At 44.6% G+C, this 21,090-nt stretch overlaps 1 protein-coding gene across 2 annotated transcripts in view; it reads left to right on the top strand.

Moving 5' to 3' along the window:
• Positions 1 to 5,443, top strand: part of LOC139555242 (CUB and sushi domain-containing protein 3-like) — a 773,621-nt gene extending 768,178 nt beyond the window's left edge. For both annotated transcript variants that reach the window (XM_071368883.1, XM_071368882.1), the window contains exons 67-70: positions 97 to 209; positions 663 to 750; positions 909 to 1,044; positions 3,833 to 5,443. In XM_071368883.1, the coding sequence (XP_071224984.1) occupies positions 97 to 209; positions 663 to 750; positions 909 to 1,044; positions 3,833 to 3,992 (497 nt within the window). In that variant the 3' untranslated portion in view covers positions 3,993 to 5,443. The remainder of the gene's footprint in view (positions 1 to 96; positions 210 to 662; positions 751 to 908; positions 1,045 to 3,832) is intronic.
• Positions 5,444 to 21,090: the final 15,647 nt, after the last annotated feature.

Raw genomic sequence — 21,090 nt, 5'->3', positions numbered from 1 at the left:
GTCCCCTGAGTACCACCAGTTACAGTATATCAGTGTTGTGCCTTGGCCTCACATCACCCCTCTTGTCCTCGTGTGTTCTTTTGTGTTGTGCTGCAGGTGTCTATAAGAGCCAGGAAGCACGGTTGATGCTGCTCATGTACCATGTGAAAACGTCCACTCACACCACGCTGGGCAAGGTCAAGGAGGAGACGTGGTCCATGGACGGTTTTGTAAGTTTACCGTTTCGTACTTACAGGAGGGGTTTGTGGAATTGAAACATTTACATGTTGGTCATTTAGTAGCGCTTTCATCCAGAACGATTTATAGAGATCTTGCTACTCATTGGACGTGGTGTATTAATGTTGAAATGGCATCTGAGAACCCAATGTAAATCAACGAGGGAGCTCTGCTGAAAAACGACAGCCGTGCACCTGGTGATCCAAACGGGTTACCAGGTGTTATTTCATGTGTATTACAAAATATGCTCTCCTTGTTTTATATTTAGTAAAAATGCAATTCTGAACATATGGATTTTTCCTTTATAATTCTACCCCATGGTGAAAAGTACCATTTCAAAAGGACGTGACTGACGGGACTACCTGACTGACTGATTGACTGACTGACTGACTGATTGATTGACTCGCTGACTGACTGATCATATCTGTCTGCCTGTATTCTCCTAGGTGTCTGCAGAGCCTGATGGTGCCACCTATGTCTTTCAAGGCTTCATACAGGGTAGAGACTATGGCCAGTTTGGACTGCAGAGGCTAGGTAAACATCACCACATATCCACTGTGTTTTTATATCAACTTTCTCACTGTCAACAATATTGTGTCATTTCAGTATATAGAAATAAAAAGTGTATGTCAGAAATATTTGATATAGACTAAAAGGTTACTGAATAGTCATGTTGTTCCTCTCCCACACAGGTCTGAACATGTCAGAGAGTAATAACTCGTCCAATCCACCTCATGGTACAAACAGTAGCTCTGTGGCCATAGCAATCCTTGTGCCTTTTTTCGCCCTGATATTTGCAGGCTTCGGGTTTTATCTTTACAAACAGCGGTAAGTGTACCTACCTACCTACCAGCTATTATTACCTACCTACCAGCTATTATTACCGACCTACAACCAGCTGTTATTACCGACCGACCTACCACCAGCTGTTATTACCGACCGACCTACCACCAGCTGTTATTACCGACCGACCTACCACCAGCTGTTATTACCGACCGACCTACCACCAGCTAGTATTACCGACCTACCACCAGCTGTTATTACCGACCGACCTACCACCAGCTAGTATTACCGACCTACCACCAGCTGTTATTACCGACCGACCTACCACCAGCTAGTATTACCGACCGACCTACCACCAGCTAGTATTACCGACCGACCTACCACCAGCTATTATTACCGACCGACCTACCACCAGCTATTATTACCGACCGACCTACCACCAGCTATTATTACCGACCGACCTACCACCAGCTAGTATTACCGACCGACCTACCACCAGCTAGTATTACCGACCAACCTACCACCAGCTATTATTACCGACCGACCTACCACCAGCTAGTATTACCGACCGACCTACCACCAGCTAGTATTACCGACCAACCTACCACCAGCTATTATTACCGACCGACCTACCACCAGCTATTATTACCGACCTACCACCAGCTAGTATTACCGACCGACCTACCACCAGCTATTATTACCGACCGACCTACCACCAGCTATTATTACCGACCGACCTACCACCAGCTATTATTACCGACCGACCTACCACCAGCTATTATTACCGACCGACCTACCACCAGCTAGTATTACCGACCGACCTACCACCAGCTAGTATTACCGACCAACCTACCACCAGCTATTATTACCGACCAACCTACCACCAGCTAGTATTACCGACCGACCTACCACCAGCTATTATTACCGACCGACCTACCACCAGCTAGTATTACCGACCGACCTACCACCAGCTAGTATTACCGACCAACCTACCACCAGCTAGTATTACCGACTGACCTACCACCAGCTATTATTACCGACCGACCTACCACCAGCTATTATTACCGACCGACCTACCACCAGCTAGTATTACCGACCGACCTACCACCAGCTATTATTACCGACCGACCTACCACCAGCTAGTATTACCGACCAACCTACCACCAGCTAGTATTACCGACCAACCTACCACCAGCTAGTATTACCGACCGACCTACCACCAGCTAGTATTACCGACCGACCTACCACCAGCTAGTATTACCGACCGACCTACCACCAGCTATTATGACCGACCGACCTACCACCAGCTAGTATTACCGACCGACCTACCACCAGCTAGTATTACCGACCAACCTACCACCAGCTAGTCTTACCGACCTACCACCAGCTATTATTACCGACCTACCACCAGCTAGTATTACCGACCGACAAAACCACCAGCTAGTATTACCGACCGACCTACCACCAGCTATTATTACCGACCGACCTACCACCAGCTATTATTACCGACCGACCTACCACCAGCTATTATTACCGACCTACCACCAGCTAGTCTTACCGACCGACCTACCACCAGCTAGTATTACCGACCGACCTACCACCAGCTAGTATTACCGACCGACCTACCACCAGCTAGTATTACCGACCAACCTACCACCAGCTAGTCTTACCGACCTACCACCAGCTATTATTACCGACCTACCACCAGCTAGTATTACCGACCGACAAAACCACCAGCTAGTATTACCGACCGACCTACCACCAGCTATTATTACCGACCTACCTACCACCAGCTATTATTACCGACCGACCTACCACCAGCTATTATTACCGACCTACCACCAGCTAGTCTTACCGACCGACCTACCACCAGCTAGTCTTACCGACCTACCACCAGCTATTATTACCGACCTACCACCAGCTAGTATTACCGACCGACCTACCACCAGCTAGTCTTACCGACCTACCACCAGCTATTATTACCGACCGACCTACCACCAGCTAGTATTACCGACCGACCTACCACCAGCTAGTATTACCGACCTACCACCAGCTAGTATTACCGACCTACTACCACCAGCTATTATTACCGACCGACCTACCAGCTAGTCTTACCGACCTACCACCAGCTAGTATTACCGACCTACCACCAGCTAGTCTTACCGACCTACCACCAGCTAGTCTTACCGACCTACCACCAGCTATTATTACCGACCTACCACCAGCTATTATTACCGACCTACCACCAGCTATTATTACCGACCTACCACCAGCTAGTATTACCGACCTACCACCAGCTAGTCTTACCGACCTACCACCAGCTAGTATTACCGACCTACCACCAGCTAGTCTTACCGACCTACCACCAGCTATTATTACCGACCTACCACCAGCTATTATTACCGACCTACCACCAGCTAGTCTTACCGACCTACCACCAGCTAGTCTTACCGACCTACCACCAGCTAGTCTTACCGACCTACCACCAGCTAGTCTTACCGACCTACCACCAGCTAGTCTTACCGACCTACCACCAGCTAGTCTTACCGACCTACCACCAGCTAGTCTTACCGACCTACCACCAGCTATTATTACCGACCTACCACCAGCTAGTCTTACCGACACAGTATACTGTGCTACTGTGTCAGGAGCTACAGCATGTGTGTTACGTACTGGTTGTTGTTATTCACATATAGGACCATGAACCATTCCTGTGTTTCTCCACAGGACTGCGCCTTAAACACACTACATATTCTTAGAAAAGCTACATGTTGACTTCATACTGACTTCTTCTCTTCCACTGAGTCTGAACAATGTGTTGGTCCTTCTCTAGGACTACTCCTAAAGCCCAGTACACAGGCTGCTCCGTCCACGAGAACAACAACGGCCAGGCGGCCTTCGAGAACCCCATGTACAACACCAGTGCCAAGTCGGTGGAAGGCAAAGCTGTCCGGTTCGACCCTAACCTGAACACAGTCTGCACAATGGTATAATGAAGTCCGCTTGGCGACTGCATCATTTTTTTCTTATTTTTGTATCGGGGTAAAAAAGAACAGGAAAATGCTTTTGCGAAACGAGCGGATTTAATTGAGATTTAGACTGGCGATAGAGATGGAAGACAGTCCAGTCTAGGTGTGTTGGCCATGGTGGCGACAGAGGTACAAGAAACAAATCCTCTGGTACTTAAAGCACACTCTTCAGGAACTTTGACTGGTCATGTGTGTCGAGAAGGACACTTATTGGGAGACTAGACCAACATCACGTTTTAGAAGACTGAACTGAGAACTGAGAAACATAAAAACCCAAATCTTCACAGTGGTCGACGAGTGACTTGGAGAGTTCTGACGTTACCTTATTATATTGCACTCTGCGAGTGTTTCTTCTTCACAGTCGACTGGGTCTTTTTTATAAATTGAAAAGGATCTGTAAATCTTCTTCTTGCATATATGAGAAGCATTCACCACCTATATTTTTGTGCTATATATTATCATGTGGGAGGGGCCAATGGCAGCGAGATTATATGAAGAAAAGAGAAGAAGAAAATAAAATATTTCAAAAGAATTCTGTTCACAAAAAAAAAAAACACAGAAGTATTTTGGGGTTCCTTTTTAAAGTGTAAAATCGTTTTTTAAAACAACGGTTTTGACCGTAACTCCCTCTTCTCTAGCTTCAGTCCCACGTTCTGTGTTTTTTCCCCGCTGAGCCAATCAGGGGTGTTTGAAGTACTGATGTTAACTGTGAGATGTGAATAGAAGGGGTTTTCTGGATTATTGAACTCTTATTTGCCATTTTGGATCATGACCCAAAGATCAAACTTTCCAGACAACATTTTCATTTTGACTTTTCATTATATTGCACTTTTTTTGTTACGATTTTCTTTTGTTTCAATAGTTGTTGCAGTATTCGTCGATGTATCCAAGTGGGTCATTTTTACACAGTGCCTACCAAACACCATGTGAATCAGGTCTGCTGCTCTTTCCTCTTCTCCTCATCCCCCCCGTTCCTGTCTTTCACTTTTCTAATCTACGGCCTCATTCCCTCTCTCCTTCACCTCACATGACTTTATGTGTTGCTGAACACTTAACACGGACACAGTCTGGTGACACACCACAGCTCCATTCCACTCATTAGGTGCCGGGTTTTGTTTTACCTTTCAATCTATTTTGCCACTTAGTTTCTCCTATAAAATTGACTGCAATAAAGAACCCATACAATTCTAGGATTGGACTGTAAAATTGAACTACTATTTGCAGTACAGTACAACTGGGTACTCCTATGTTAAATGCATTGAAAATATATAACAAAAAAATTTGAAAAAATGTGATTAAAAAAGTGTTTTATAAAGAAATATATTTTTATGAACAAATTATTTGTAAAATGTATGAATCTATTATGTACATTTTCAATGCAATGTAAGATTAAAAAAGGCAAATTGCTTTTGTAATGTGTTGTCTCTTTCTTAACTGCTATTTGTTTAGTTTAGATTTGTTATATGTAGATATATATTTAAGTGATAATGCCCTCAAAGCCGGTGTTTGGAGGATATATTGGCACGGGTGTTGCCAATATATCCTCTAAACACCGGCTTCGAGGGCATTATCCCTTTTATACAACGGGTTACCAACATATTCAAATAATGACAAATAATGCGCATCAATAACATTGCGCAGTCTGATGGAACGAAGTAAATAAGCATTTTAACGTCAAATAAAATGTTATTGGTCAAGTACACATTTTTAGCATATGTTATTCCAGTGCATCGATTTAGCTGGTGGTAACTTGTGGAATAGACATGGCTGGAATATGGTTTTTCTATCATTTCCCTCTGGTTACAGTTAGCCTTTGCATGGATTGGCTTCCATGATGAATATAGCCAGTCAACCAACACAATCCAAACAATCCCTCAACACGGACAGAGACCCAGAAATAGCCTTAAGCCATTGAACAAATATCTGTTGCACTAATTCTCCTTCCAATGGAGTCATTACGGCCATGTTTGTTTGACCACCCTGTCATTGTTTGGTTCATAGAAGGCTGTATGAAAAGCCCCAGGAATCCCTGCTGGGTATAATAGTTACGTTCTTTCCTTTGACACCGCCTAAAAGAGGGTCAGTGCTACCTGGCATCCTTGGGATGTGCCTACCCCTAAACCCTAACCCTCGTCATAAACCTTACCTAACCCTTAACCCTGTTAAATTTCAACTTCAATGGGGGTAGGGACGTCCCAAGGATTCCAGATAGCACAGAGGCTCTAATGAGGTAGCATGGCCGTCAGTAATACAGTGTAACAGTGAGCTCTGCCCATGACAGCTGGGATTCCCACTCACTTTCTTTCTCGCTCTGTCTCTCTCATTAGTGACCAATTTCTTTCTCTCCCCTCATTAGTGAGCCAATACTAGACGGCTGGGCGGGTTAGCTGATTGTCTATACAGTATACCCACACAAGAATAGGCATTTCTAACAGTGACAGTTGAATGGAGGGCTTGTATCTATCCATGTAGAGCATTCTAGTGTTACTATCACGTTAAAGGTAAGACGCAGATGCAGACAAAGTTGAAGTAACAACAGTTTATTAGTCAAACAGGGGCGGGCAAAAGACGGTCAAGGGCAGGCAGAGGTCAGTAATCCAGAAAGATGGGGCAAAGGTACAGGACGGCAGGCAGGCTCAGGGCAGGCAGAATGGTCAACACCGGGGAAACAGGAACAATCGAGAGACAGGAGCAGAGGGAAAAACACTGGTAGGCTTGACAAATCCCCTCTCCCTCCGTCGTTCCCGTAGTCGCCCATTGATCCTGATGGTCAAGGCTATAAGGGAATCGAGATCTATCGGTAATTCCCGGGCTGCAAGCTCGTCCTTGACCTCCTCCGAGATTCCGTGTAGGAACATGTCGAACAGCGCTTCCGGGTTCCAGGCACTCTAAGCTGCCAACGTGCGGAAATCCACCGCATAGTCTGCCACACTGCGGGAGTCCTGCCGAAGCTGGAATAGCTTTCGAGCAACCTCACTCCCGGAGAATGGGGCATCAAAAACCTTTACTTCTCCGGTGAACTCCTCCAGACTGACGCATATGGCCGGCTGTTGCTTCCATACGGCTGTAGTCCAGGCGAGCGCCCTCCCGGATATCAACGTGATTAGGTACGCTATCTTAGAGCGGTCCGAGGGGAAGGAGAAGGGCTGAAGCTCGAAGATGAGAGCACATTGAGCTAGAAAGGCCCGACAGGTGCCCGGCTCTTAATTGAAGCGTTCCGGGGGAGGTAAGCGGGGCCTCACCGGAGTGACCGACACTGCTAACAGCTGAGTGGCTGTGAGGTTACTGTCGTAGCAGGCTGCCTCCCAGCCAACCCACGGAATTGCTCCAGCAAGATGTCCAACGCCCGGTCATGGCATTCGGCCAAGGTGTGGACCCCCTTCATAAGGCCACGAAGCAATTCCTCATGCCTACCAATGGTGGCTCCAAGGGAGGAGATGGTGTTGCGCAGCTGGTCCGAGTCTGCTGGGTCAGTCATGGCCAGTTCGTACTATCACGTTTCAGGTAAGACCCAGATGCAGACAATGTCGAAGTAACAACAGTTTATTAATCGAACAGGGGCAGTCAAAAGATGGGTCAAGGGCAGGCAGAGGTCAGTAATCCAGATAGGTGGGGCAAAGGTACAGGACGGCAGGCAGGCTCAGGGTCAGGGCAGGCAGAATGGTCAACACGGGAAACTAGGAAACAGGAACAATCAAGAGCCAGGAGCAGTAGGAAAACTGCAGGATTGACAAAACAAAACGAACTGGCAACAGACAAACCGAGAACACAGGTATAAATACACAGGGGATAATGGGGAAGATGGGAGACACCTGGAGGGGGGTGGAGACAATCACAAAGACAGGTGAAACCAATCAGGGTGCGACAGTTACTATGTCTATGTATGTCAATTAGGTGTGGAGAAGCTAGTCAATAGATCAATACACTCCCTATTGACTTAATTGATTTACTGTCAAGACTTCTAAGTGGATATTGACAGTACCTTTCAGTTAATCATCTAATTATTTCACGTGGTTTTACTATAGCAAATCCATGTCAAGCTATTGTACCTTGTCTTTTATTTAGCTGTTCTCTGATCCCATGTACAGAAATAAGAGAGTACAGGTAGGGTATCATGGGGGCATAGGTCATGATGTTTAACCCCAAAATAACATTGAAATATACAGTGTATGTCAAGCAACAATAATAGCCATCATTAATCTGTGTAGTCACCTGACAGTCTGACGCTACAGCTTGTGTTTATAATAAACATGACCACGGCACAATACATAGCACTGGAACATAGCACTGGAACATAGCACTGGAACATAGCAGGGGAACATAGCACTGGAACATAGAACTGGAACATAGAATTGGATCATAGCACTGGAACATAGCACTGGATCATAGCACTGGAACATAGCAGGGGAACATAGCACTGGAACATAGAATTGGATCATAGCACTGGAACATAGCACTGGATCATAGCACTGGAACATAACACTGGATCATAACACTGGATCATAGCACTGGAACATAGCACTGGAACATAGAACTGGATCATAGAACTGGAACATAGCACTGGAACATAGAACTGGAACATAGCACTGGAACATAGCACTGGAACATAGAACTGGATCATAGAACTGGAACATAGAACTGGAACATAGCACTGGAACATAGAACTGGAACATAGAACTGGAACATAGCACTGGAACATAGAACTGGATCATAGAACTGGAACATAGAACTGGAACATAGCACTGGAACATAGAACTGGAACATAGAACTGGATCATATCACTGGAACATAGCACTGGATCATATCACTGGAACATAGCACTGGATCATAGCACTGGAACATAGCACTGGATCATATCGCTGGAACATGGCACTGGAACATAGCACTGGAACATAGCACCGGATCATATAACTGGAACATAGCACTGGAACATAGAACTGGAACATAGCACTGGAACATATCACTGGATCATATCACTGGAACATAGCACTGGAACATAGCACTGGATCATAGCACTGGAACATAGCACTGGATCATAGCACTGGAACATAGCACATAATAAGAATACATCTGAAGCTGTGGGAGTAGAGAAGTTGTGGAAATATCAACATTCCATCCCGGCTTGAGAAGAGAGATGAAAGGAGAGGGGGAGAGGAGATGAAACTAACCACAAGTTGCTCTGTGAGCGCTGAGAGGTTGAGAACAGACGTCTGACTGTACTACAGGTTGAGACAAAATTCAGAAAAGCAAGACAGCCTCCATTATGGATGAGGATATAAGCCAGGGTTTTGGGGAACGAGAAAGGGAGGGAGAAGAGAGAGAAAGAGGGGGGAGAGAGATGGAGAGAATGAGTGGAGACAGAGAGATGGAGAGTGAGAGACAACCCTCTGGTGGGTTCTGAGGACAGCAGCTGACACTCAAGCAGATTAGGGGTGATCACACACACACTGGGGTCTGATATAATGAACTAACATACTGTACACACACACACACCCACATAGAGTATTGTATAAATAATCTTGTGGGGACACACAATTCAGTCCCATTCAAAATCATATTTCCCTAACCCTAACCCTAAACATAACCCTAACCCTAATCCTAACTCTAACATGAACCCTAACCTTACCATTAACCCGAAAACCTAACCTTAACCATAAACCTAACCTTAGCTCCTAACCCGAACCCTAAAACTAACCCTAGCTCCTAACCCTAAACCTAATTCTAACCCTGACACTAATTCTAACCTTAAGCGTAAACCCCCTAGAAATAGCATTTGACCTTGTGGTGACTTCTGGTCCCCACAAGTATAGTTAAACACGTCCACACACACACACACACACACACACACACACACACACACACACACACACACACACACACACACACACACACACACACACACACACACACACACACACACACACACACCACACAGGGGTCTGATCTAATAAACTGGGTAGAAGAGTATGAAGAAGAGACAAGAGAAAGTAAGGCGGCTTTCAGACAGCTAGAGAACTGAGGAAATGAATGACCAATGCGAACTAACACGGGTTTTGAAAGGCTTGTAATGTGCACTATCTGAAACACACAAACAGACAGGCAAATTAAAGGAAAATAATGGAGTTAGATCCAGATCTGTATTGGCAACCTTGATCTGCCTATATACAGTACCACCTGTTACTGCAAGCTGAGCATGACATGAGCAGTAGACAGGCAGTGTTGTCGCTTATGCCGTAACTAAAGTGCTTAGAGCCATACTGCTGAAGATCAGCTCTGAGCGTTTTCAAATCAAATCAAATGTTATTGGTCCCATACACACGGTTAACAGATGTTATTACGAGAGTAGCGAAATGCTTCTGCTTCTAGTTCCGACAGTGCAACAATATCTAACAAGTAATCTAACAATTCCACAACAACTACCTAATACAGACAAATCTAGGTAAAGGGATGGAATAAGAATATGTATATATAAATATATGGATGAGCAATGACCGAGCGGCATAGGCAAGATGCAATAGATGGTATAAAATACAGTATATACATATGGCATGAGTAATGCAAGATATGTAAACATCATTATTAAAGTGGCATTAATAAAGTGACTAGTGATCCATTTGTTAGAGTGGCCAATGATTTCAAGTCTGTGTGTAGGCAGCAGCCTCTCTGTGTTAGTGATAGCTGTTTAACAGTCTGATGGCCTTGAGATAGAAGCTATTTTTCAGTCTCTCGGTCCCAGCTTTGATGCACCTGTACTGACCTCGCTTTCTGGGTGGTAGTAGGGTGAACAGGCCGTGGCCTTCCTGTGACATCGGGTGCTGTAGGTGTCCTGGAGGGCAGGTAGTTTGCCCCCGGTGATGCGTTGTGCAGACCACACCACCCTCTGGAGACCCCTGCGGTTGTGGGTGGTGTGGTTGCCGTACCAGGTGGTGCTACAGCCCGACGGGATGCTCTCAATTGTGTATTTGTAAAAGTTTGTGAGGGTTTTAGGTGACAAGCCACATTTCTTCAGCCTCCTGAGGTTGAAGAAGCGCTGCTGCACCTTCTTCACCACACTGTCTGTGTGGGTGGATCATTTCAGTTTGTCCGTGATGTGTACACCGAAGAACTTAAAACTTTCCACCTTCTCCACTGCTGTCCCGTCGATGTGGATAGGGGGGTGCTCCCTCTGCTGTTTCCTGAATTCCACGATCATCCCCTTGGTTTTGTTGATGTTGAGTGACAGATTGTTTTCCTGACACCACACTCCGAGTGCCCTCACCTCCTCCCTATAGGCCGTCTCGTCATTGTTGGTAATCAGACCTCCTACTGTTGTGTCATCTGCAAACTTGATGATTGAGTTGGAGGCGTGCATGGCCACGCAGTCATGGGTGAACAGGGAGTACAGAAGGGGGCTGAGCACGCACCCTTGTGGGGCCCCAGTGTTGAGGATCAGCGAAGTGGAGATGTTGTTTCCTACCTTCACCACCTGGGGGCGGCCCGTCAGGAAGTCCGAGGGCCTTAAGCTTAATGATGAGCTTGGAGGGTTCTATGGTGTTGAATGCTGAGCTGTCGTCAATGAACAGTTTGTAAGTCGCTCTGGATAAGAGCGTCTGCTAAATGACTTAAATGTAAATGTAAATGTAACAGCATTCTTACATCCTCTTGTCCAAATGGGATAGGGCAGTGTGCAGTGTGATGGCGATTGCATCGTCTGTGGACCTATTGGGGCGGTATGCAAATTACAGTTGGTCTAAGGTGACAGGTAAAGTGGAGGTGATATGATCCTTGACTAGTCTCTCAAAGCACTTGTATGCATCGCAGAAGTTAGAGTAGCAGTGATCCAGTGTTTTGCCAGCCCAGGTACTGCAATCAATATGCTGATAGAATTTAGGTAGCCTTGTTCTCAAATTTGCTTTGTTAAAATCCCCAGCTACAATAAATACAGCCTCAGGATATATGGTTTCCAGTTTGCATAGAGTCCAGTGAAGTTCCTTGAGGGCCGTCGTGGTATCGGCTTGAGGGGGGATACACACGGCTGGGACAATAACCGACGAGAATTCTCTTGGGAGATAACACGGGTGCTTTGGGTGGTTCGAACAAAGGATCCGCTTCGGGAAAGTCGTATTCCTGGCCGTAGTCCTGGTAAGTTGATGTCGCTCTGATATCCAATAGTTCTTCCCGGCTGTATGTAATAACACTTAAGATTTTCTGGGCTAACAAATGTAAGAAATAATACATAAAAAAACGAAATTCTGCAAAGTTTCAAAAAGACTAGAAGCGAGGCGACCTTCTCTGTCAGCGGCATCTTGCTACTTCAATGAACTGTTCTCATTTAGAGACAACGCTTATGATACATTAGAGATTTGTTGTGCCTAGTTAGGCTGTCATTTGACTCCAATAGAAAGCGCAGTGATCACCATTAGACATTCTTTGTATTGAAGCGCCTTCCTCAGAACAGGATCACTATAGTGGACGGTATACTGCTCACACATCCTTTTCAACAGCACTACAGTCAGAGGTATAGCTTGCAAGTGTGTTCACTTCCTGGTGAAGTACCTGTTTACACCTGCATCCCAAATGGCACCCTATTCACTATGTAGTGCACTACTTTTGACCAGGGCCATAGGGTAGTAGTGCACTACTTTTTACCAGGGCTCTAGGGTTAGTGCACTTCTTTTGACCTGGGCCATAGGGTAGTAGTGCACTACTTTTGACCAGGGACATAGTTTTAATGTCACGTACAGTGAAATGCATTTCTTGCAAGCTCTAAACAATGCAGTAATCAATATCAATGTAATCATAAAAATAACATAAGGTAGATCAAAAACACACAATAAATAAAAATGAGAAATAAGAAGAACATGAGTGAGTAAGAAGCTATATACAGGGTCAGTTCCAATACCATATTTATGTGCAGGGATGGAGGTAGATACAATTGAAGTCGGAAGTTTACATACACCTTAGCCAAATACATTTAAACTCAGTTTTTCACAATTCCTGACATTTAATGCAAGTAAAAATGTCCTGTCTTAAATCAGTTAGGATCACCACTTTATTTTAAGAGTGTGAAATGTCAGAATAATAGTAGAGAGAATGATTTATTTCAGCTTTTATTTATTTCTTCACATTCCCAGTGGGTCAGAATTTTACATACACTCAATTAGCATTTGGTAGCATTGCCTTTAAATTGTTTAACTTGGGTCAAACGTTCTGGGTAGCCTTCCACAAGCTTCCCACAATAAGTTGGGTGAATTTTGGCCCATTCCTCCTGACAGAGCTGGTGTAACTGAGTCAGGTTTGTAGGCCTCCTTGCTCGCACACGCTTTTTCAGTTCTGTCCACAAATGTTCTATGGGATTGAGGTCAGAGCTTTGTGATGGCCACTCCAATACCTTGACTTTGTTGTCCTTAAGCCATTTTGCCACAACTTTGGAAGTATGCTTGGGGTCATTGTCCATTTGGAAGACCCATTCGCGACCAAGCTTTAACTTCCTGACTGATGTCTTGAGATGTTGCTTCAATATATCCAAATAATTTTCCTGCCTATTTTGTGAAGTGCACCAGTCCCTCCTGCAGCAAAGCACCCCCACAACATGATGCTGCCACCCCGTGCTTCACGGCTGGGATGGTGTTCTCCGGCTTGCAAGCCTCCCCCTTTTTCCTCCAAACATAACGATGGTCATTATGGCAAAACAGTTCTATTTTTGTTTCATCAGACCAGAGGACATTTCTCCAAATGTACGATCTTTGTCCCCATGTGCAGTTGCAAACCATAGTCTAGCTTTTTTATGGCGGGTATGAAGCAGTGGCTTCTTCCTTGCTGAGCGACGTTTCAGGTTATGTCGATATAGGACTCATTTTACTGTGGATATGGATACTTTTGTACCTGTTTCCTCCAGCATCTTCACAAGGTCCTTTGCTGTTGTTCTGGGATTGATTTGGACTTTTCGCACCAAAGTACGTTCATCTCTAGGAGACAGAACGCGTCTCCTTCCTGAGCGGTATGACAGCTGCGTGGTCCCATGGTGTTTATACTTGCGTACTATTGTTTGTACAGATGAACGTGGTACCTTCAGGCGTTTGGAAATTGCTCCCAAGGATGAACCAGACTTGTGGAGGTCTACATTTATTTTCTGAGAATCTTGGCTGATTTCTTTTGATTTTCCCATGATGTCAAGCAAAGAGGCACTGAGTTTGAAGATAAGCCTTGAAATACATCCACAGGTACACCTCCAATTGACTCAATTAATGTCAATTAGCCTATCAGAAGCTTCTAAAGCCATGACATAATTTTCTGGAATTTTCCAAGCTGTTTAAAGGCACAGTCAACTTAGTGTATGTAAACTTCTGACCCACTGGAATTGTGATACAGTGAATTATAAGTGAAATAATCTGTCTGTAAACAATTGTTGGAAAAATGACTTGTATCATGCACAAAGTATATGTCCTAACTGACTTGCCAAAACTATAGTTTGTTGACAAGAAATTTGTGGAGTGGTTGAAAAATGAGGTTTAATGACTCCAACCTAAGTGTATGTAAACTTCCGACTTCAACTGTATGTACAGGGGTAAGGTAACTAGGCATCAGGATATATGAAAAACAGAGTTGCAGCAGCGTGTATGATGACTGTATGTTATGTGTGTGTGAGCAAATTAAGTGTGTGTGTGTGTGCGCACGTGTATAGAGTCCTGTGAGTGTTCATAGAGACAGCACAAAAAATATGAATAAAACAAGGGTCAACTCAGATAGTCTGTGTAGCTATTTATTTAGCAGTGTTATGGCTTGGGGATGGAAGCTGTTCAGGGACAAGTTACAAACTTTGTTTTCGAAGTGCATCAATGTAAATATTCAATGCGTTGCATCTGCTATGTTACTTAACAATGACAGCTCCTTGAATCTCTCCATCAATCAGAGACAATTATTACTGGTAGGCAGCAAAAAAGGTGTTGTCTCTTAGATGGCAGTTACTCCCAAACCGCCAGTAGATCCAGTAGATCCAGTAGATAGAGTGGATCCAGTAGATCCAGTAGATACAGTAGATAGAGTAGATACAGTAGATAGAGTAGATACAGTAGATCCAGTAGATAGAGTGGATACAGTAGATCCAGTAGATAGAGTAGATAGAGTAGATACAGTAGATAGAGTGGATACAGTAGATACAGTAGATCCAGTGGATACAGTAGATTCAGTAGATAGAGTGGATACAGTAGATAGAGTAGATACAGTAGATAGAGTGGATACAGTAGATACAGTAGATCCAGTAGATCCAGTGGATACAGTAGATTCAGTAGATAGAGTGGATACAGTAGATGCAGTAGATAGAGTGGATACAGTAGATGCAGTAGATACAGTAGATAGAGTAGATACAGCAGATAGAGTAGATACAGTGGATACAGTAGATACAGTAGATACAGTGGATACAGTAGATCCAGTGGATCCAGTAGATACAGTAGATCCAGTAGATCCAGTGGATACAGTAGATACAGTAGATACAGTAGATACAGTGGATACAAGATGCACATTTGTGGCCTGCTGGAGGTCATTTTGCAGGGCTCTGGCAGTGCTCCTCCTGCTCAAAGGCGGAGGTAGCGGTCCTGCTGCTGGGTTGTTGCCCTCCTACGGCCTCCTCCACGTCTCCTGATGTACTGGCCTGTCTCCTGGTAGCGCCTCCATGCTCTGGACACTACGCTGACAGACACAGCAAACCTTCTTGCCACAACTCGCATTGATGTGCCATCCTGGATGAGCTGCACTACCTGAGCCATTTGTGTGGGTTGTAGACTCCGTCTCATGCTACCATTAGAGTGAGAGCACCGCCAGCATTCAAAAGTGACCAAAACATCAGCCAGGAAGCATAGGAACTGAGAAGTGGTCTGTGGTCACCACCTGCAGAATCACTCCTTTATTGGGGGTGTCTTGCTAATTGCCTATAATTTCCACCTTTTGTCTATTCCATTTGCACAACAGCATGTGAAATTTATTGTCAATCAGTGTTGCTTCCTAAGTGGACAGTTTGATTTCACAGAAGTGTGATTGACTTGGAGTTACATTGTGTTGTTTAAGTGTTCCCTTTATTTTTTTGAGCAGTGTATATACAGTGACAGTCAAAAGTTTGGACACCTACTCATTCAAGTGTTTTTCTTATTTTTCTTATTTTCTACATTGTATAAAAGCTGTCATCAAAGCAAAGGGTGGTTAATTTGAAGAATCTCAAATGTAAAATGTATTTTGATTTGTGTAACACTTTTTTGGTTACTACATGATTCCATATGTGTTATTTCATAGTGTTGATGTCTTAACTATTATTCTACTATGCAGAAAATAGTACAAATAAAGAAAAACCCTTGGGAATAGTGTTCCCTTTGGGAATAGTGTTCCCTTTGGGAATAGGGTGCCCTTTGGGAATAGGGTGCCATTTGGAAATAGTATTCCCATTTGGGCATAGGGTGCCCTTTGGGAATAGGGTGCCATTTGGGAATAGGGTGCCATTTTGGGAATAGGGTGCCATTTGGGAATAGGGTGCCATTTGGGAATAGGGTGCCATTTGGGAATAGGGTGCCATTTGGGAAAAGGGTGCCATTTTGGGAATAGGGTGCCATTTGAGTCATAAGCCCAATGTCTGTGTTCAAAAGGAAGTAGACATGTTGAAACAATAGTTGAATGTTGAAACAATCAATGGGCTAGATTAGAAGTGTTGAAGTTTCAGTCTAATTGCAGACGTTTCTGATTTCCAAGTCGAGGAGTAAAGGATCTCATGCACAGACATTTTCCAGAGGTCTTAGTGTGAGATGAGTTCCTTTCGACCCTTTTATCTCCATGGTAGCATGCCTCAGCGCTGGACAGCTCCAAGCTTTTCGTCTGAGACACAAGGGCAATAGATTTCTCTCTGTTTGGACACCCTGCCATGCCGACTCCCAAGATCAAACACAGAAGTGATCATCTTGTTTTGCCACCGTGAACTCCACGCTGACACCCAAAGGCTTTATAGTGGTGCCTGGATAGAAGAAGAAACATTTTAAATCAAATGCTTCCTATGAAGGCGTGGCCATTGGAGGGAAGGAAGGAGAAAAGGAGAGAGAGAGACATGCAGGCACGGTGCGCGAGAGAGAAACGGAAACGGTGACCCAACAGAAATATCAGAGGTGATAGTAATGAGAGAAGAAAAGTAGGTAGAACATGAATTATGTTGCAGTGCAATGTAATGGCAATGGTAGCCATGGAGGGTGGGTGTCCAGCAGTGGAGGCTGCTCAGGGGAGAACGGCTCATAACAATGGTTGGAATGGAGTAGAATGGATGGAATGGAGTGAATAGAATGGTATCAAACCCATGAAAACCATGTTGTTGATAACATTGCATTTACTCCATTCCAGCCATTATTATGAGCCGTTCTCCCCTGAGCAGCCTCCACTGCTGGACACCCACGTTATTAAGTAGACAACCTGTTGTTGTGAGACACATTCTGATGACAAGACAAGAATTTAAACAGGAGTTACTACATGTAGGATTGATTTTCTCAATGTTGTTATCTGTTATCATCCTTTGATCCTTAGAGATTTAATTTGTCTTGAACAACTGAGATTATGTTTTTTCTCCTAGGACTACAACTGAGATAATGTTTTTTCTCCTAGGACTACAACTGAGATGAGGGTTTTTCTCCTAGGACTACAACTGAGGTGAGGGTTTTTCTCCTAGGACTACAACTGAGATTGTTTTTTCTCCTAGGACTACAACTGAGATTGTTTTTTCTCCTAGGACTACAACTGAGATTATGTTTTTTCTCCTAGGACTACAACTGAGATTATGTTTTTTCTCCTAGGACTACAACTGAGATGAGGGTTTTTCTCCTAGGACTACAACTGAGGTGAGGGTTTTTCTCCTAGGACTACAACTGAGTTGATGGTTTTTCTCCTAGGACTACAACTGAGATTGTTTTTTCTCCTAGGACTACAACTGAGACCATGTTTTTTCTCCTAGGACTACAACTGAGATCATGTTTTTTCTCCTAGGACTACAACTGAGATCATGTTTTTTCTCCTAGGACTACAACTGAGATGAATGGCAAAGACTTCTATGTCTGAACCCGACCACGTCTTGCCAGCAGTCTCTTGTTTTAACAACCCCATCCTTCTTTTCCTCAAGCCAGACAAAGTTTCACTTCCAAACCAGACATCAGTTTTCACTTTATGCATCTCCAGCCATGCTGTTCTGTAAATGTTTCCCTTGCTTAAAATAAAGATTTCAAATCCACCCATGGCTACACAGGACAAGCAGCTGCACATGACTCCATTGTTTCTCTCTGCTTCGGCATCTGACCGGTGCTCTGGCCTTGATGAGATTCTAACCAGCCGGATGGAGACTGTCTGGCCTTGATGAGATTCTCACCAGCCGGATGGAGACACTGTCTGGCCTTGATGAGATTCTCACCAGCCGGATGAGGACGCTGTATGGCCTTGATGAGATTCTAACCAGCCGGATGGAGACACTGTCTGGGCTTGATGAGATTCTCACCAGCCGGATGAGGACACTGTCTGGGCTTGATGAGATTCTCACCAGCCGGATGAGGACACTGTCTGGGCTTGATGAGATTCTCACCAGCCGGATGAGGACACTGTATGGGCTTGATGAGATTCTCACCAGCCGGCTGGAGACATTGTCTGGCATTGATGAGATTCTCACCATCCGGATGGAGACACTGTCTGGCCTTGATGAGATTCTCACCAGCCGGATGGAGACTGTCTGGCCTTGATGAGATTCTCACCAGCCGGATGGAGACACTGTCTGGCCTTGATGAGATTTTCACCAGCTGGATGGAAACACTGTCTGGCCTTGATGAGATTCTCACCAGCTGGATGGAAACACTGTCTCGTTTGAACTTCAGCCGTGACGACAGAAAGATTTGAAAGAGGAGAGCGAGAGCAAGAGAGAGAGAGAGAGAGAGAGAGAGAGAGAGAGAGAGAGAGGGGGAGAGAGAGAGAGAGAGAGGCAGACCTGGGGAAAATAAAAGCATACTTTGGCTGACAGAACGAGAAGCAGGCAGCCGTAAAGGAAAAGGGCAATCTAAACGACAGTGCGCTTTGTAGGGAAGAGGGAGTTCAACGAAGAGTGAGAAAGAAAAGAGAAGATGAGTAGTCTGGTGCTATGAAGATTCCCTTCATTGTTTCTCCTCAGTCAAGGTCACTTTACTTTCCGCATTGTGGAGCCCAAGTGTCTCCTTTGTCAGGGATTTGATGAATGTCTCATTCTGGTCAGACGTTGTGAGCGCCATATAAGAATGAATGTTTGCCAGACTCCTCTGCACTCCCTTCCTCGTGTGAGAGTTATGATCTTTTCCAATTAAAAGTACAGTAATTCAGTTGTCAGTGAGTTGTAATGGAAATGCATATGCTTCCCAATTCTATTTGCTCCACAAGTCCACTCACCACACCCTAAAGGTAATATGATGGAAATGGATGACCCCGTACATTTAACCAATCACCTTCTGATTAATGTTAAATAGTCAGAGAGGAGGTACTGATGTCATTAAAAGCTTAAGAGCAACGGACAACGGAAGAATGCCAAACAGGTCCAATGTTTATGGCAGAGAATGGGGGTATGAAGGGAAGTGGTCCCTATAGAGAGGTTAAGGCAGATAGATAAAGGGGTGACATTGGGAATTCAGGTGGGGTAGCGCTATATGGTTGGTTCGCCTGGTTCACCAACTACTTCTCTGATAGAGTTCAGTGTGTCAAATCGGAGGGTCTGTTGTCCGGGCCTCTGGCAGTCTCTATGGGGGTGCCACAGGGTTCAATTCTTGGACCGACTCTCTTCTCTGTATACATCAATGATGTCGCTCTTGCTGCTGGTGAGTCTCTGATCCACCTCTACGCAGACGACACCATTCTGTATACTTCTGGCCCTTCTTTGGACACTGTGTTAACAACCCTCCAGGCGAGCTTCAATGCCATACAACTCTCCTTCCGTGGCCTCCAATTGCTCTTAAATACAAGTAAAACTAAATGCATGCTCTTCAACCGATCGCTGCCTGCACCTGCCCGCCTGTCCAACATCACTACTCTGGACGGCTCTGACTTAGAATATGTGGACAACTACAAATACCTAGGTGTCTGGTTAGACTGTAAACTCTCCTTCCAGACTCACATCAAACATCTCCAATCCAAAGTTAAACCTTGTAAAACTGACCATCCTACCAATCCTCGACTTCGGTGATGTCATTTACAAAATAGCCTCCAATACCCTACTCAATAAATTGGATGCAGTCTATCACAGTGCCATCCGTTTTGTCACCAAAGCCCCATATACTACCCACCACTGCGACCTGTACACTCTCGTTGGCTGGCCCTCGCTTCATACTCGTCGCCAAACCCACTGGCTCCAGGTCATCTACAAGACCCTGCTAGGTAAAGTCCCCCCTTATCTCAGCTCGCTGGTCACCATAGCAGCACCGACCTGTAGCACGCGCTCCAGCAGGTATATCTCTCTGGTCACCCCCAAAACCAATTCTTCCTTTGGCCGCCTCTCCTTCCAGTTCTCTGCTGCCAATGACTGGAACGAACTACAAAAATCTCTGAAACTGGAAACACTTATCTCCCTCACTAGCTTTAAGCACCAGCTGTCAGAGCAGCTCATAGATTACAGCACCTGTACATAGCCCATCTATAATTTAGCCCAAACAACTACCTCTTTCCCTACTGTATTTATTTATTTATTTTGCTCCTTTGCACCTCATTATTTATATCTCTACTTTGCACATTCTTCCACTGCAAATCTACCATTCCAGTGTTTTTACTTACTATATTGTATTTACTTCGCCACCATGGCCTTTTTTTTGCCTTTTACCTCCCTTATCTCTCCTCATTTGCTCACATTGTATATAGACTTATTTTTCTACTGTATTATTGACTGTATGTTTGTTTTACTCCATGTGTAACTCTGTGTTGTTGTATGTGTTGAACTGCTTTGCTTTATCTTGGCCAGGTCGCAATTGTAAATGAGAACGTGTTCTCAACTTGCCTACCTGGTTAAATAAAGGTGAAATAAATAAATAAAATATGGGGGGGGTTAGATTAGGGTTGAGCCAGGGTT

Source organism: Salvelinus alpinus, chromosome 26 (assembly GCF_045679555.1).
Source record: "Salvelinus alpinus chromosome 26, SLU_Salpinus.1, whole genome shotgun sequence".
Classification (NCBI taxonomy): Eukaryota; Metazoa; Chordata; class Actinopteri; order Salmoniformes; family Salmonidae; genus Salvelinus; species Salvelinus alpinus.
The sequence above is the reverse complement of the archived record's forward strand: the minus strand, read 5'-3'. Positions and strand labels throughout refer to the sequence as shown.